Source organism: Rhododendron vialii, chromosome 7a, assembly GCF_030253575.1.
Source record: "Rhododendron vialii isolate Sample 1 chromosome 7a, ASM3025357v1".
Classification (NCBI taxonomy): domain Eukaryota; kingdom Viridiplantae; phylum Streptophyta; class Magnoliopsida; order Ericales; family Ericaceae; genus Rhododendron; species Rhododendron vialii.
Window position 1 is genome coordinate 14,366,411 of NC_080563.1, and position 18,729 is coordinate 14,385,139.

Below are 18,729 nucleotides of genomic sequence, written 5' to 3' on the forward strand. Positions count from 1 at the left end.
GCTTTAAAATGATTTTCCAAGTCCTCACGTGAAAATTAATCTTAATGTAATCATTCAAATTTTTGCTTATACTTTAGAATTTTGAAATCTAAATAAACATTTAGACGATTGAATCAAACACTTCAGAGGTATCGGATTGAACTTATCTTTTACAAGATGACTTAGAAAATCATTAATTTTAAAGCTAATGAACGACTTAGATTGTTTTTTGGGACTTTGTAGTGGGACCCAAGGAGTTGTATGTGCACGAGATCGTGCACATACTATATGCGTTGATAGCATTTCTGGGTGATGTTAACTGGATTTACTAGTTTATGTTAACTGACCAAGCCATTATGTAAAAAATTTAGGTTGCTGATGTAACATTTTGAAAGCTCTTCTTAACATACAATACATATGTCAAATAGAATTAACATTTGAACATTATTAGCATGCTATATATATAATCTAACATTTAAAAAGACTCAAATAACCCTTTGCACAAGATTTACTCTAATGGCTCGTTTACCTAATTGGATACGAGCATGGGATTGGACCATGTATTCAAGATGATCAAAACTTGTTTTTTTCGTTAAAGTATTTACGACCTCTCTAATAGATAATCACACAATACGTGAGATATAATAGTATGAGATGTAGTACTAATGTTAATTTGCCAAAACTATAAATCTAATTCAATTTTTATCTCCAACTAAATTATGTATTTGTTCATTATTAGTCCCGTCAAACCGACACCGACGTGCTGGATACATGAAATATGAACAAATGATACTTTGAGATCTCTTTAGAAAACAAAGAAAGGTTTTTGGAAGAATACTTGAAACTTCAGGGGTAATTAAGCAATATGGCAAAACAAGAAGGTCAACATCTCCTTTTAATCATGGAATAATTAGGAGAGAGAAAATTTCGATAATTAGGAGAGAGAACGAAAGCCGTCGACCTTCAGCTGTTGTGTCTGGACTAAAAAGCCTTCGCCTCTCCTTTCTTCTTCTACAGATTATTCCTTTGTCTTCCTGTTATTCTCACACGTACATACAAACGACTATATAAGCACAAACACTCTCTCTCTTCAAGTCACAACTCTCTCTCTCTCTCTCTATATCTATCTATTTATCTATGGCGGAATCGGTCGAGCTTCCGCATCGACTGGCAATCCTTCCCTTCAGGAACAAGGTTCTGTTGCCTGGTGCAATTATTCGGATTCGCTGCACCTCACCCAGCAGGTGCACATATGCCTCTATGCTTAATTATGATATATTTCTTTAATTTACTATTAATTTATTCCTTGTGGAGATGGTTTGATGTGGTAAATGATTGGGTAGTTAGTTCCGTATCAGAGTAGCTGTTCTTGATTCCGTCTTTCCATTTGGATTTTAGGGTTTAATTTGTATAGCCAATTTGGAAACCGAATTCCGATCGGAATCAGGTTTTCTGCTATGCTTATTGTTTGCAACGGATGTTTAATTAAGGAGAGGTTCAGTTGAGCATGATAGTTTGAAGTAAGATGGTAATATTAAAACCTTTTTTTTTCAGTAATTTGGTAGTTGGCAGGAGATGATAAGGTGGAAAAAAGAGCTCAATTCAACTCTAGCTTTAGATGGATAAATAAAACTTAAGAAGTTCCAATATTGGTAGAAGCTTATGTTTGAGCATTACATGCTGATGGCCATAAAAACTAGCTCCAGGATTAGTCAAGGTGCGTATAAGTTGGCCTTGAGTCTTGTAGATGGAACTTGGATGAAAGCCCAACAAGATTTTTTTTTTCCCCTTCCTCTGCGCGGGGGGTGGTGGCCGGGTGTGGGGGTGGAGGTTTTAGGTGTGAAGAGAGAATTTGCATTCCTCCATAGATATACAAAATTAGAAACAACTAGATCTGTTAAGGTATTTACCTGTTGACTGGGATTATTACACTGCAGTTGCTTGAAAAGCACATAGGCTGGTTCACTTATGGTAATTATCAGTTAGTTTATTCAAAAACATTGAAAGCAATATTCTCTGTGCAGTGTGAAACTGGTGGAGCAAGAATTATGGCAGAGGGAGGAGAAGGGGTTAATTGGGATTTTACCAGTTAGGGATGCCACAGAGACATCATCAGTGGGTCCCACGTTATCTCCAGGTGATCATGATTCTTTTAGCTTCGTGTTTAGCATGATTAATAATTTTGCATTGCATAATTGGAATTTGTAGGAGTGGAAATGAAACTTTATTGTCCTTCCAGGTGTAGGAACTGATTCAGGGGAGGGAAGCTCAAAAATTCATCTTGGTACATCAGATTCTCACAAGTTTGACGGGAAAAATCAGCAGGAATTTATTCATTGGCATACCAGGTATAAACTTAATTTGATGAGGCAACCTTTTTGGTGTCTGGTTTTCTGCTAGTTAATACCAACTGCTATTTTGTTGCACTTGCTTAATAATTTTTGGAGCAACTTACAATGCCATTTGGCTCTTGGCACTTACGTGGTTAGTTGCTGCCTCAATTTGTTCTTTGATTTCAGTTATTTTCCTCACTTAACTTACTGCTATTGGAGTCTCTTTCATTTGTCGGTTTTTTACGTAAGTGTGATAGATTGTTTCTGCTTTCAGGGGAGTTGCAGCTCGTGCGTTACATTTGTCAAGAGGAGTGGAGAAACCAAGTGGAAGGGTAACATACATGGTTGTCCTTGAAGGTTTGTGTAGATTCAGTGTCCAGGAGCTTAGCACAAGAGGAACATATTATACTGCGAGGATTGCTCCGGCTGATATGACGAAAGCTGGTAAGTTGGCAATTATGTTCTTTGTTTTGGAATTTTATTTGGTCCATGCCTAACACTTCTAGTCACATGGAGTGAGTGCTGGGTTCAGTAGTTCTAGTTTCATTCTTTTTAATGAATTATTTTGGTGGGAAGTTGCACGTATGAGTATATGACATGACTGACTTTAGGGTGGAGATATAATAATGTAACACAAGTAGGATGCGCTTTTTAACGCACGAGTAGGTGTGCATAGTTTCCTCATTCATTAAACCTGACTCTATAGGTTTGTTGTTCATTGAATCTGACTATCTTATGAGACAGATCAGATAAACTTTATCTGTTCAACATTGAATTATTAGTGTTACTAGTTTTACTTTTATTAATAAGTGAGTGGGTTCAGATGGGTTTGGTGATCGGGTCAAATCTTAGTAGCGGGGATTGTCAAAAGTGTTCTCACTCCCTACTCAAGAGCGCGGATTTGCACTCCAAAGGATCATTTGCAATGGCAGCGCCACTCCTCCTGCGTTGGAGCGTGATCCTAACTATGGTGGGAGTGGATGGCTAGTAGAAGGAGGAGGAGAGAGAAGAACAAGACCGGATCAAGTACCTGGAGCACATCATAGCAGCAGCAGGGGAGATCAGACGAGCAGCAGCAGAGGTCAGAGAAGAAGCAATAGCAACATAATATCAGAGAAGAAGAGTGTGAGAAGATAGAGTTGTAACTTGGGCTTCTCTATTAAATAGAAGAAATGATAAGTTTATGTTTGGGCTCCATTGTTAACTTTTGCTAAGGAATTGGGCCTAATATTTTGTGGAGCTTATCTATTCATTTTGCATAAGAAAGCGGGCTTATTGTTTTTGGGCTTTAATAGGACTTATAATAACTTTTGCCAATTCTTCAATTTCAAAATTTCAACATATTCGTATGTATTTTCCATCTAAAAAGTAAAGGAGCATATTTATATGTGTGCTTCCTCGACACTCCTAACAGACCTAACCATAGGATCTTTTACTTGTCCCTGCTCCCACTCTCCAGCTCCCGCTTTGTGCAACTAATGGTCAAATATTGCCGTCCTTAAATTGTTGTTTTAAAGCTTCTTAGTTCTTAGGCAACTTTGACTTTTGAGATGGTGGATATCCTTTATGTTGTAGGAAGGTATGCATGCCTGTACAGATGGACAACTCCCCCTTCTGGAGCTTCTTAATACACTCTCTTTACAAAGCACTAACAATTTTGCTTGTAGGATAGTGTTTCTTAAAACCTGCCCACAAGCATGAAGGAGTAGAATTTGGATTGTAAAACCAGATGGATGAAGTTGTTGGATGAAGAAGCCATCATGTGTATTAGAAACACAATTTTGCCATCTAGGAGAGTCATATTGGCCGCTTTATTCTCTTTAGCAATGCATGTAGTAGGAGCTCTTTTGTCTTTTGAATGCCATTTTAATCTCTGTGGTTTACCACGACCGGGGATCAGTATGATTGAGGCTTCATTCCGTGGGATATTTTATGCTTTAGATGTATTATCCTTTGTGGGTTTCTATGTTTTGTCCTCATGTTTTTTTACCTTTATTCTCTTTTCATTTCTCAGTATGCTGTTATTTTCTATTTCATTAAAAAAGAGAGAGAATAGTTTGCATTGCTTGTCTTAGTGAGCGACCAAATGCAAAGGTGGTTATAGTTCTATATATAGGTTTCCAGTGTTTTCCTTGGTAGAGTTTCAATATCCAAGGCGCTAACTTAATTGTCAGTTTGATAAACCAAAAGGCTTCCAGGCCTGCAAAAGGATTTTCTGTTGTCCAGTTGATCATATGATTTCTTTGTTGTAAAGCCGTGCAGTGTGAGAACTTCTCCATCACATTTAATATGTTGTGCTAATTATTGCTCTGGCCTACTTGTAATTGACTTTTTCGCATTTAGCTATTTTTTGTTGGTGTGGTTTGTGTGAAAGAATGTCCCTAAAATGTTGCATATAGAGAAGTAGCTTAAATCTTGATCTGGCAAGATGCTGAGTTGCTACAGAATTTCTCATTTTGATTAGAGATGGAGCAAGTTGAGCAAGACCCAGATTTCATGGTGTTGTCACGCCAGTTTAAGGCTACTGCGATGGAGCTTATCTCTCTTCTTGAGCAGGTACGTGTGGGACTGAGTTATTTCCCCTTTTCTCCTCTCCCCCTCCCGCTGAAGGATATAGCTTAGGTACCGTCATTTGTAGTCTCTCTCTCTCTCTCTCTCCATGCATTGTTCTTTCTAGTTGTTTCAATTGGTTGTTGCCTGCTTTGACAATTTTTGGAAATAGTTTTATACAATCATAAGGATATTTCTTCTGTTCTTCAATGGAGTCCGGGATTCCGGTGTTGGAAATGTCTTACCAATCATTGTTTCAGAATCAGCACACGTCTCCAAAGCCTTGATTTTGTTAAAACTGATATTTTTAATCTTCGAGTGGCATCTAATTGAGTTGGTGATATTCCTGAAAGCTACTAATGCTGTAGATATACCTTTTCTTTCATATAACCTATGATTTTGAAGTTCAAAAATGATAATAATACTTAGGGGTTAAAGCTGCTCTTTTGCCCCATTAGTGGAGTTACATTTCTGCAAGAGATCTGTGCTTGTGAGTTTGCAGTGGATTCTGACCAGTTCTGTAGGTCAGATTCTGCTGATAGTTCATTCTTTCGGTTATGGAAACTCTTTCTGTTTTATTGTGTCTTCTAAAGATCTGTTTTCGAATTACATCCAGTGGGAGTTGTAGAATTCACATTTGCAGTTAATGAGCCTAAAGTTCCATTTTCCCATTTATGGTCCGGTGGAACTTAACTACTCATAGCCAATGTGAAACACTTGCAAAGAACATAAAAAGGGTAGCACACTTGAACACTGATTTGAATGTCAAGTTTGCTGGAGTTTTGGACTAAAATTGACAGTTCAAGAATCTTGATGAGGGCATTTGTTTTAAAGAGTGCATTGTCATATTCCTTGACTTGTTCGGGGCATGTTTCTTCTGGACGAACAGCAATCATGACAATGATTTTGTCAATGAAGCATCATCATCATGATTTTGACCACTTCTAAGTTTTTCTGTATTTTGTGGGATTTTGTTGGATTGTGTTTCTCATAATCCTCACATTGCTGTTTCTTCCCTGATTGTAGAAACAAAAAACTGGTGCAAGGACAAAAGTTCTGTTGGAGACCGTTCCAGTCCACAAATTGGCGGATATTTTTGTTGCTAGCTTTGAGATAAGCTTTGAGGAGCAGCTCTCTATGTTAGATTCTGTTGATGTTAAAGTTAGGATATCAAAAGCTACCGAGTTAGTTGACAGGCATTTGCAGGTAATAGTTGAATTTAGATATTGATAAAACCATTTGTTTTTCTTTTGTCTTTTCGGCTACTTCTGGCCTTTGTGGAGTCATGAGTTGTGCTATCTACTCTTACTTGTACAGTCAATACGTGTAGCTGAGAAGATTACACAAAAGGTTGAGGGGCAGCTATCGAAGACCCAGAAGGAGTTTTTTCTTCGACAGCAGGTTTGCTTTCTGATATCAGCTAGAAATACTTCTTTATGAGTGCAAATTTAGGAATGAAAGTGCGTTGTGGCTTTTTTGTTGTCTCAACAAAACTTTGACGTGTTCTGGTATCAGTAAAATTGTTTTCTCATTCCACTGTCAAAAGTCTGAAGTTGTTTATTCTTAATTTTTTCCATATCTGGTGAAGTATGTGAAGCTGAGACAGTCTTCATCTGTCTCTCTAATTGAGAGTTCCACAGTCGTTCGAGTGTATGTGCACCCACATCTTTGTGGATGCAGAAACTGTTTGGCTAGTTTACTGATCACAGAACATAGATTTAACTGTTTCAGTATATCTGCACTATCTCATTACAGGTGCTTCAATGGATGTGGCATTCTCCCATTATATTCTTATCTAAATGTTATCTTTCATGCCTACTCCCTTACGAGCATTTTTCAGATGAGAGCTATCAAAGAGGAGCTTGGGGACAATGATGATGATGAGGATGATGTGACTGCTCTGGAAAGAAAAATGGAAAGTGCAGGAATGCCCCCAGATATTTGGAAGCATGCGCAGAGGGAATTAAGGTATACTAACTTGGGTACACACAGTAATGTAGTTTATCTTACTAGGTCTGTTTGGATGTCTTCCGGTTGGCAGATAAAGCTTCTGATTGGCATAATTTGATTTGGTACGTTGTACTTATTATGGTCATAACTGCTCATACTTTGCGGAGGGGGATTACATTACAAGTTTGCATTCTGACATGAAGACATAGTAGTGCCCCTTAGACCGAGGAAGACGGATATCACCTTTGTGTGTGTGTCCACAAGGAACATCAGCGAACAAAGTAACTTTTTTAACATTAATTCTGGGATGGTAATGCATTACGAACTACTTGTACTTTCCAACTAATGTAAGTAAGATTCTTAATCGTACCGAAGCTAACTTCGGGGGGTGTGAATAATTTCTATTCTGGCAAATTGTCGATCAGAAGTTTCATACTCATCATATCTAGGTGTCTTTTGACAAATCAAGTATCCGAGTTTTGACCATCTTGATTAATGATTCATACCATTGTAACTGTGACAAGGTATCAAATTAATTGGTGCATATTCCACTACATAAGTCCCTGCATCAACGGTATGATTTTTTCTTTTCATGTAAAACAATAGATTGTTTTAAGCACACTACTATCTGGCGCCTGTGTATCTACGTTTCTCATTCATGTTGAACTTCATTCAAACTTATGCATATTGCATGGATGAACGCAAGTGTCGCAAGTCAACACAAATGCCCGCTTTCACGAGCGTTCTTGTATCTAATTAGTTCAAGTACAGGCTGTCCTTAATGGGACTCAGTGTGTCTTTAGGTTGGTTATCCATGTTGTCAGAGACTCAAGAGGTTTTTGCTGAAAATAGCTCTTTCACAATCTTTTCCTTACAGTTACTGTCCTGGTCAACTGCATGATTAGAAGTTATAAGTTTTGGGCTATTGGGGATTTCTTTTGATTTCCTTTGCAAATTCTTTTACCAGGAGACTTAAAAAAATGCAACCTCAGCAACCGGGATATAGTAGTTCTCGTGTTTACCTGGAACTACTTGCCGATCTACCTTGGCAGAAGGCCAGTGAAGAACTTGAATTGGACTTGAGGGCTGCAAGAGATCGTCTTGACAGTGACCACTATGGTTTAGTGAAGGTCAAACAAAGGATAATTGAATATCTAGCAGTTCGAAAGGTTAACCAGTTCTCTAATTCTTGTTGCTTTGACTAGGTTTTATTTTGATTCTTGTATTCAGGTTTTTAAATTATGTAAATTGCAGCTCAAACCAGAGGCCAGAGGCCCGGTCTTATGCTTCGTTGGCCCGCCTGGTGTTGGGAAAACATCTTTGGCATCATCTATTGCTGCTGCTCTGGGAAGAAAGTTTATACGGATATCCCTTGGTGGTGTTAAGGATGAGGCTGATATTAGAGGGCATAGGAGGACATATATTGGAAGCATGCCAGGGCGCCTTATTGATGGATTGAAGGTTGTAAGTTGTTACTGGTTTTGATGATGTTTTCTTTCATCTGAATCCCTATTTGAAATCATTTGATGTTTGCTTCACTGCATGATTGCATTGTATTATTGTGTAGGAAATTCCTCATGCTTGTAAGGCGCTTACATAGAATGATATTTTGAGCATTTTGGATTGGTCTTGAGGTGGAGGATTGATGCAGGAAAATCAAGAGATCAAAGAACAATATGAGAACCATAGTCATCCACACCTTAGGAACACTAGGGGCTTGTTTGTTTTGGTTTTTGGATTTTGGATTTTGAGCAGAGAGAGATAGAGAGAAAAATGAGAGTAATGATTGAGAGAAAATTTATGGGGGACTGTGCGCAGAGAGAGAGTCCAAAATCCTAAATCCCAAACTAAACAAGCTCTAGGTATCTGCAATGGGAGAAGTAATGGCATCCACACCGACACTCAAATTATAATGAAATGAATCCATCAATATTTGCAAATCCAGCTGTAGAGTCCTTAGAAATAGACTTCTCCAAATAATAACAAAAAGATAAAAAGAAGATAACCTAACAATAATTACTAAGGTTTTTACAATATAAATTTTAAATAACAAATATCTCTACCAAATAAACTCCCAAAGTCTAAAAAGTACAAATGACAAAAGTATCATCCTCCAGGTTCAAATATGACTAGCCCGTTGGGGTTGTCCTTCTTGTTCCCTATCAAGGTTTTCTTTCACATGCACATGCTGTATTTTTATTGGGTTCGAGTCCGGGTTGGGACGTGAATATGTGTCAATTAATGATCAGTGATTAAGAATGTTTGACTGCTACATTGTGTGGTAATGCCCTGATATACAAATAGATGGAGTTCCTGCCTGCTGAGGTTTATCAAACAATGACATGCGTTGTCCAAATTTTAGAAGGCTCACTTATGTTACTTTTGTAGTGTCGCGATTTGCATTGTTTTTATCTCCCTTGAGTCATTCGTCTGAGCATCTCTTGAAGCAAAAGCAATTTACTGCAGTAAAGTAGTTGTCAATTTGTTTTTTCTCTTCATGGTGTCTAATAACAAATCGGGGTTAGGGCATGTGGAAATTAACTTGGTTGAATGCTTGTTGATTTTAACAGTTTATGTGTGCTCTATTGCTTGTTGATTTTAACAGTTTATATGTGCTCTATTAGACTATTACTCTTGAAAATAGTCACATAATGTGATTAGGAAATTGAATGTGGGTCTCTAGTCCTCTCCTGTAGGAAGTGGGTCTGGCTGTCATTTAACAGCTTTCTTGAGGTGACTCTGTTTTTGGGTGGGAGGCTAAAAGTTTTTTTTTTTTGTTGTATTATGAATTTTAGAGAGTGGCCATTTGCAACCCAGTTATGCTTCTGGATGAGATTGACAAGACTGGGTCTGATGTTCGGGGTGATCCAGCTTCAGCTCTCCTAGAGGTTCTTGACCCTGAACAAAACAAAACATTCAATGATCAGTATCCTTTTTCCTTCTGTAAATCTCTTGGTAGTTGCTCTTCGAAGTCGATAATTCTTGCATTGGACAACCTTAACCGATATTCCAATTTCCAGTTATGCCATTCAAGTTTTTTTTTTTTTAATTTTATGACAAAATGGTTCCACGGCGTGTTTATCAGCACTTGTAAGCTAACTAGCTTATTTGATTTTAAAAAAGTTGACTAATGATGTTCGGAAGCAATTTTTGGCTTATCAGTTATCACTTATTTGGTTTCCCAGCATAATTCATTACAAGAGATGAGCTTTTTAATCTTTCTACTACTGTTGTTTTTGCTGGAGGAGAAATGACTTTTGGGTGTAAGTTAGCTCATGTGGACAAGTTTCTAAGCATCTAGAATATTTCAGCTTTTCGTATATCAACATCACTCTCAATATGTTCTATACTCTGTTCCATACATCTTGATAGGTGGTGTTAAATAAAATAAAATATGCAAGTGAATCTTCAATGCAGTACTCTTAACACCATACAATGCTTTGATATAGACATATCCAGAACGGTTCCTTAACTGCGGTTTACCAGCTATCTGAATGTTCCATTTGACCTTTCAAAGGTGGTCTTTGTGGCAACTGCAAACAGGGTGCAACCTATTCCTCCAGCACTGTTAGACAGGATGGAAGTCATTGAATTGCCTGGATATACCCCTGAAGAAAAGCTTAGAATAGCAATGCGACATCTCATTCCACGTGTTCTGGATCAGCATGGCTTGAATGCTGAGTACCTTCAAATTCCTGAGGTATTAAACTTCAATTAACTCCGATGAAGTACAAGACAAAGCATCAAACTTGTATGTTTGTAGCATCCTTCCATCACGGCTTGAGTTTCTATTGATTCTTTGTGGAAAGGTCATACCATGGAAGCTTTTGTTTTCTTCTCTTTGCTGTTATTTTTTGGGTATTATATTGTCGTTTCTTTTTTTTTCTTCATACCATAGTGATATTCATATGTTGGAATGGTGTGTGTTGTGTGACGGTGCCTCAATAGGGTTTCTAGTTTTTTTGGTCCTTTTTCCTGGTTTTTGGGGGAGGGATTTCCTAATGTTACGGATGTTCTGTTCAAGCACTATGCGGGTTTTGTTATAGGCGCTTGGTAAGTGTTGATGTTTAGAATTTGGCTATACTCGATTACAGTTAATTTAGTTGCAATCACCTTGCAGAAGGATTCTGTTACACTCGCGTACAGTTAATTTGCCTGTTGTATATATATTTTTGTTGTGATTGGCAATGATGAAAATGTCAGTTGATTGTACTAATTGCATGTAATTATTCACTTATGATCACCTTATTGGAGGGTGTGACTCTTCATTGGTTTGTGTCTCTGTGTTGCGGTAGGCTATGGTGAAACTTGTCATTCAGAGGTACACCAGAGAAGCTGGTGTCAGGAATCTGGAGAGGAACTTAGCTTCCTTAGCTCGTGCAGCAGCTGTAAGAGTTGCAGAACAAGAACACTCTCTACCTCTCACCAAAGATGTGCACCATATTGGTTCACCGCTTCTGGAGAGCAGACTTGCTGATGGAGGGGAGGTAGAAATGGAAGTCATTCCGATGGGTGTTAGCAATCATGAGATATCAAGTGCATTCAGAGTTACCTCACCTTTTGTTGTGGATGAAGCTGTGCTGGAAAAAGTATTAGGGGTACGTATAGCAGTTTTACTTTTTTGACCAGGACGACCAAACAAGAAAATAATTGTGGCTAACCAGGGGAGTTTGTTTAAAACCTAGATGTGTCTAGGGACGGTTCATCTACTGAGTTTTGGGAACTATCAGTTTATATTAAGTCCTTAATTACCTCAAAATACCACACTTGCCTGTGCGGTTGTTGAGTTCTTCTAATGGCTAAGGCTACCAGATATGGTTTGTAATATTGTTGTTGGAATGCAGCCTCCAAGGTATGATGACAAAGAAACTGCCGAGCGTGTCTCAACTCCTGGCGTGTCTGTTGGGTTGGTTTGGACTGCTTTTGGGGGGGAAGTTCAGTTTGTCGAGGCTACAGCCATGGTAGGAAAGGGTGATCTTCATCTCACTGGGCAGCTTGGTGATGTTATTAAGGAATCAGCTCAGATTGCATTGACTTGGGTAATCTTTTCCTCCAACTGGTTTACCTTGATATGTATGGCAAATGAGTGCTCCACGAAATTCCTAGCTTCCATCTTGCTTGTGAATATGGTTTTGAAAGGAATGATGAATTGAAGGGCCATGTTGTTAGCTTCAATCTCAAGGCACAGAGTAGAAGCCTTTAGATTTGAGTTCTATATTTTTCAAGTATATGGAATAACAATTCTATAAAAGAATAAGATAATATGTACTGAACTTGTTAGGTTTCATATTCCTTCCTAAGACAAAACCACTTACCTGTACTCAGAAATTTAAGGCTATTCCATGAATGGGGGCCTGACAAATGCCATCTTACTGCCTTTTCTTTTGATTCTACAATTTTTCCGTCATGCTCTTGTTGTCCCCATGTAGTATCTGGAGATTGTGGAGGGTATAGATAGTTAGATACTTAAGTCGACCCTTTCTAATACCTTAAGGTTTTGAGGAGTCAAGATATTATCATGGTACGAGAGTACAAAGTTCCTGTGTTCAAATCTCATTACTTATCTGATAACAACCTACATGCTCGTGCACTCGTGTGTGGCCTTATGTTACATGGACTGGATTGTGAGCATTGGGTGTGGGTGTGGACTGGATTGTGAGCATCAGGTGTGGGTGTAAATCAAGGGATCAGACATCCTCATGTTGGAAGGGTTGTGTTGATGCTCTAAATTTTAAATTCATGCCCTCTTTGATGTAACTTGCTTTAGAGGAGTCTGTGTTCACTGTTCAATATTATATCCTTTCTTCAAATAGAAAATTAGAACAAAGCTATTATACTACCCTTTACCCGTATTTAATCTGTAGTTCAGCCTTTTCAAGGCCATCCTTGAGATAAAATGATAAATCCTTGAAGTTACTGTAACCGAAAGATGTACTGCCACTTACTAGTGGAGAAATGTTTTCCACTTGGCAATTGCATGAAAATATTCATATGCTGGCTTTTTCATAATTCTGGCAAATACATGAGCGACTAGTGAGACACATCGACATTAGCAGTTATTTTTCAAGGAATCTTTACAGTGGTTTGGTTCAACGAAACAAGATGCTGATGCTGAATGTTTTTTTATTCCTTGGGGAAATTAAGAGTTAGCAATTTCTTAATTGTTGTTTTGACTCAGTAGACCTTCCCTTGACATACAGGTTAGGTCAAGGGCTGCAGAACTTAAATTGACTTCTACTGAGGGTATGAATCTGCTGGAGGGGCGTGACGTTCATATACATTTCCCTGCTGGGGCTGTACCTAAGGATGGACCCTCAGCAGGTGTGACTCTCGTAACATCACTGGTTTCACTGTTTAGTCAGAGGAAGGTAAGAGCTGATACAGCAATGACTGGAGAGATGACTCTTAGGGGTCTAGTGTTACCAGTTGGTGGCATTAAGGACAAGGTGTGTATTCTCCCTTCTTGTTTATGTTTGTATTCAGGACCTGAATCACACTCCATCCATTCCATAATGTTAGTCCTTTTCGTTTTGGGATGTCTTAAAATATTGTCCACTCTGAGAAGTTAAAGCAAAAAGTTCTGTAACTTTCCAAAGCTATCTGCTGTGAATTGTTATAAAGTGGGAAAAGTTTAGGGTGAATTAGGAAATAACTAATTAGCCATTGAATTTGAAAACCTCAATTGCATGTCCCCTTTAAAAAGTTGAAATTCTTGAACATGACCAAGAATATGAGACAGAGGAAGTAGTACCTTCAGCCCTATAGTTACTGCCTTCAATCTGGACTGATGAGGTCTATGAAGTAAATTGCTTGAGGGTCCATCAAGTTGTCCCTCGCTTTTCTGAACCAGATTCTAAGGTCACAAACGCTTTTCACCTTCTTCTCCCGTTGGATGGTTTGACACCCATGCATGGTGGACTATTCACATCTTACGGATTGTGTACTATGGAAAGAAACTAAAGAAATTTTTTGAGATCTGCAGAAAGCATTGGCTTGCAAAGCCAAATGGTTTGATGAATGTTGTGAAGTTGTGGCAATTGTTCAAAAAGAGTGGTTAACAGGGTAGAACATCACCTACTGTTGAAAGGAGAAATAAAAATAAATTGGTGGTCTATCCATCAGTTGGCATGCTCATGCTCATGTGGTAGCATAAGAGATGACCATGTGGTTGACATTTTCAAAGCAAATTTCTGAATCAGGCTAATGTTGCTTGTATGCACTGCACTTCTTGTACATCCAAATTCCAATCTGGTAATTGCGTGTTCGTTTCATTCTCTTTGCATTAGGACATGATTTTAGTACTATTCTGTAAATCCTTGAGAGTTATTTTTTACTTGCTTATTCAAATATATGCTGTAAAGGTTTTGGCCGCTCATCGATACGGTATCAAGAGAGTTATCCTTCCAGAAAGGAACTTGAAGGACTTAGTTGAAGTACCATCTGCAGTTCTTGGCAATTTGGAGGTAATGTTTCTTGTGCTGTTTCTATGCATGGTTAAGGTATTTCAGTAGGGTATGAGAGCACATGCAAGCTGGAAACTGCGCGCCAATTAGGATTGGTAAAGGCTCTAGCTACTCTGCCCTATGGTGTAGTCCAGCTAGACCTACAGATTATAAAAGAGTGAAAGAAAAGAAAAAGAGGCATCTGCTCAACATATATCAATGAAGACATTGTAGAGAAACAAAATGATGAACCACATACTTAGATGTGTTCTATGTCAATGAACTCCGGTACGGGTGTTTGGTGGGGCATGTGTTTCACTAACAGATTTATCTTATTAATGTCAAAGACACGGGGACAATATAATTGTTTATTTCTAACTTATTGTGTTTAAAAGTTGCGATATGAGGTTTACGTAAATTCTATTAAACTTAGACAGTAAAGAAGTTTTCTAGGTGGAATGTGGGACACATTCCACACCCTTATTTTGACTGTTGATTACATTTTGAAGTGTCCATCGGGTTGTGTTAAATTAAATGGTGATGTTTAACAGTTTAACACTTCTGTAAATGAAGAAAGATGAAGTTACCATTTGTGAGTGACCAACGCTTGGACACAAAAAAAAGAAGTGATTGTAACTCATTTGATCTAACTAGGTAGTTTGTATGGTCAAAAGAATGTGGTGGTAATTTAAAGGAAGTAATTTGGCTAGTCAGCCAACACAATTCGAGTTTGGTGTGATTGTTGCAATAATAGGTCCCAATGTAGATTTCGCCACTCAAAGACATGCTTAGGGGTTACTTGGGTTTTCTTGTTCTTTGGTCCGTTCTTCACAATGGCTCTATGTAACAGATACTACTTGCTAAGCGGATGGAAGACGTGCTGGAACACGCTTTTGAAGGGGGTTGCCCTTGGAGACAGCACTCAAAGTTATGACATGACCTTAACTGGCATTACTTTAACAGACTTCTGGTGGGGATCGACTTGTGTTTATTTGCCAACATAGAGTTTTGGGCTTGCGGATTCAGGTACACATGACAGCCGGAGGAGGAGGTGGCGATTGGAGACTGATGAAACTGCTATTAACGAGTTCTGTCGAATGGGTGCGTTGGGAGCCGATTGGTAACATCTGTGTCTTGGGGTTTTTTTTGGGAAATTGTTGCTATGTATTTATCCTTTACTCTCAGCAAGATGTATTTGTAACGGGCAAACAACTGCTTCCTTCTCCTCTCTCGCGTCTCATTACCAATCGTTGCTGTGTATATCCAACTTTTGGTTGCTGTTGCACAAGATTCCAACATAGTGAATTGTTCTGTGAACCTTGAGTTGAGGGTTTTGAAATTCCAGTTCTCTCACTACTTTGGGCAACATTTTTTTCTGTCTATGCAAGCCAGGCGCCTGCACCATCATTTCAGGGAGTTCAAGCGAACCCTCTGGATAATAATAATAATAAAAGCACTAAAAGAAGTTAATTTTTTACATGTAAGTTAAATTTTCTCTAGCTTTGTTGGAACTAGATCACTCGTGCAGAGTTAAAATAATAAATTTTTTGTAAAATCACACACATGCACAAACACTTGCAGTGCATGCCCACCCGCTATGTGAGTGTATTTACCAAGTGTTTTGCATCCATAATGTGAATGTGTTGTATGTTGGGTCTTTTCGTTTTGCTTTTGGTCTTGTAGTGGATGCTAAGTGGATATGGTTGTACTGATTTAATATTATATATATATGGGATTTTACTGTTGGTCAAAAATAATAATAATGTGAATGTGTTAAGTGTTTGTGTGTGTGCGTGTGCGGGTGAGTGGGTATACACCAGAAGTGCTTGTGGATGTGAATGTGTGTTTTATTATGGGGAAGTTAATGAATTGAATTGCTAATTGTTCGAACTTGTTCATAGTAAGGTACTAGCATTGCATCCCATTCAATGCATGGGGCAACAACAAATGTTGGAGTGAAATTTATTTATTGTTTCGTACATCGAACGGAACACAAAGTTAGTTGTTAAAATAATTTATTGTGTGTGTGCAAATATAAATTAAAAAATATGATCAATTAAAAAAATAAATAAGAAGAAATCCATAAAACAGAAATAAATTAAACAGAAACAACAAAAACCAAAATCCAAACCCTCCCCCCCCCCCCCCCCCCCCCCCCCCCCCCTCTCTCTCTCAATTTTTAAAAATTAAATGAAAATGAAAAATCTACAAAATTAGGAATGGATGTTTGGAGGCTTGAGAGGCTCAAATACATTTCTATAATATATTGATAGATAGATAGATTATACGGAGTGCAGTCTGGATCAAGTCAGGGATCCTTGACCTGATTCCAGTCTGCACCTCCTCTTTTCCGATCGAATTTCGATGATCCGAGCCTCTTAATGTAATCAGAACGTGATTTTAAAGGAACCCGCCAGAAATTGGCAAAAAAAATGATCGGGAAGGGCTTCATCCAAACAGTTTTTTATTGAACATTTCAATAAAAAATTGCTCAAATCAAACCATTCCCGGTGTTTTTTTTTCCAATTTCTTGCGGGTACCCTTAAAATCACGTCCTGAACATTGAGCGGCTCGGATCATCAAAATTCGATCGGAAAATGGGAGGTGCAGACGGTCCTGGCCGTAAGAGATGTAGACTTGATCGAGACCGATACGGAGTGTATGTTAGTTGCCACGAGGAGGTTATCATAATCCTAAATTACTTGTTTGATTTTCAAAATATTTAATTTCATATTGGGGGAAGTTAATAAATTGAATTCCTAATTGAACAGAACTTGTTAAGAATTTTCTGTGTTGAAGAGACAGTTCTGACCGTAAGAGATGTAGACTTGATCGAGACTGATACGGAGTGTATGTTAGTTGCCACGAGGAGGTTATTATAATCCTAAATTACTTGTTTGATTTTCAAAATATTTAATTTCATATTGGGGGAAGTTAATAAATTGAATTCCTAATTGAACAGAACTTGTTAAGAATTTTCTGTGTTGAAGAGCAAAAAATCAAGCGAGTGTTTTGGAAAGCCTTTGTCTCAATATCAGAGCCAGGTTTCGATCCTGGGACCTGTGGGTTATGGGCCCACCACGCTTCCGCTGCGCCACTCTGATTTGTTATACTTCACCTGCAAAAACAACATAATATTAAAGGAAGCTGATTACAAACGCTACCGAAGCATTGATGTCAAAACTGTTTTTGTTGGTGCCAAAACTCTAATGCATAAAAGTCTTATACATTGCACATGGTATAAGCCTTTTGTATACTAAAATTTTGACACCAATAAAAACAGTTTTGGCATTATCATTTCCCAAAATACAACGTTATGTACAAGCATGTGGACCCCAAGTAAAATAAGAGCCCTAAATTTGGTGTATTATTGAAGGTTTTGAGTACCGTACGGGCTAGAGTATCGGTTCTCCTACTGGTACCGACGAGATACCGGATACCGTTTTGAATTTATCGTTATTAGTGTTATTTTTTCACATAAAAGAATTTCTAGTATATTATATACACATTTATTAAGAATACAAAGTTGTCTGGTATTAGTCCGGTACCGTCTAGTATTGGCCGGTATTGACTGATATCTCCAGTACCGGCCGGTACCAATCGGTATTTGAGCCGGAATGAATTTGGACAATACTAATACGTACCGGCCCTGATTCATAACCTTGGTATTATCCGTCAAATAAGCCCACAAAATTATTATTATTATTAGTAGTAGGAAAAACCACTTCAAACGAAGAGAGCGCGAATTTGATAAAACAAAATAAATACAAAAACACCACAGAGGCAATTCCTAAATCTGAAAAAAAAAGACCCGAAAAGGCTTGAACTAGAAAACGAAATTTTGAAACTTTCGTAATGATGTGTTCAATGCATTTTTTTTTTCTTCCGAAGATAATTTTTTATCTTTTACTATTCATTTTGTTAATCAAAGAATCCAATATTTGAGATTTGATTGGGTCTCAAAAAAATCATGACCGGCTCTAGTTGGCACTTAGTTTGTATATATATAGTGTCAAGATATATTCAACAGCTCTTGAGATCACATCACTCTCTACGTAAGCATATGAAACGATTGTAGAAATTCATTTAAGGTGCGTATATATAAGCTAGTCAAAGACACTCTACATTACTAAAATTAATATACAAAAATAAGCTAGTTGGAGGAAAAGGCAAGTGGGTTTTAATCAAGTGGATGAACAAAGGAGATTATTAGCAGATGCAACATTCCATACTTCAATAAGCATCTTGTCCCTTGAATTGCTTCTTTTAATTATTTACTTTTACAGTTGTTACAAAATCATTCAAAGCGAGTTGTTTAATTTCCTTTCTTCTTCTTTTTTTGGGTAAAATGCAAGGTATCCTGGGACGCGGGGGCTCTGCTGCCCACCATGGGCAGCAGCCCCAACCCACACTCACACACGGCACCGTTTTATCAAAGCCCCAACCCACACTCACACACGGCACCGTTTTATCAA

General features: G+C 38.1%; 1 protein-coding gene and 1 non-coding gene across 2 annotated transcripts; one reads left to right on the plus strand and one right to left on the minus strand.

The window, feature by feature from the left end:
* The first annotated feature begins 902 nt into the window (after positions 1 to 902).
* Positions 903 to 15,607, plus strand: LOC131333530 (lon protease homolog 2, peroxisomal). The gene is made up of 17 exons (XM_058368092.1): positions 903 to 1,223; positions 2,004 to 2,116; positions 2,219 to 2,327; positions 2,587 to 2,756; positions 4,777 to 4,868; positions 5,889 to 6,068; positions 6,180 to 6,263; positions 6,703 to 6,830; positions 7,780 to 7,981; positions 8,067 to 8,273; positions 9,608 to 9,738; positions 10,299 to 10,512; positions 11,108 to 11,410; positions 11,657 to 11,851; positions 13,013 to 13,258; positions 14,174 to 14,275; positions 15,105 to 15,607. The coding sequence occupies exons 1-17, from the start codon at positions 1,117 to 1,119 to the stop codon at positions 15,186 to 15,188; spliced, it is 2,667 nt and encodes an 888-aa protein (XP_058224075.1). The 5' UTR covers positions 903 to 1,116; the 3' UTR covers positions 15,189 to 15,607.
* Positions 15,608 to 17,286: 1,679 nt separating this feature from the next.
* On the minus strand, positions 17,287 to 17,358 carry TRNAM-CAU (transfer RNA methionine (anticodon CAU)). The gene has a single exon. It is a non-coding gene; the product is annotated as a tRNA-Met (tRNA).
* Between the last annotated feature and the right edge of the window lie 1,371 nt (positions 17,359 to 18,729).

Bases quoted from the DNA above. Each gene is read 5' to 3' on its own strand.
- LOC131333530 (XM_058368092.1), top strand. From the start codon at position 1,117: ATGGCGGAATCGGTCGAGCTTCCGCATCGACTGGCAATCCTTCCCTTC. The intron at 1,224-2,003 runs GTGCACATATGC...TTCTCTGTGCAG, and splicing joins CGCTGCACCTCACCCAGCAG to TGTGAAACTGGTGGAGCAAG. The intron at 2,117-2,218 runs GTGATCATGATT...TTGTCCTTCCAG, and splicing joins GGGTCCCACGTTATCTCCAG to GTGTAGGAACTGATTCAGGG.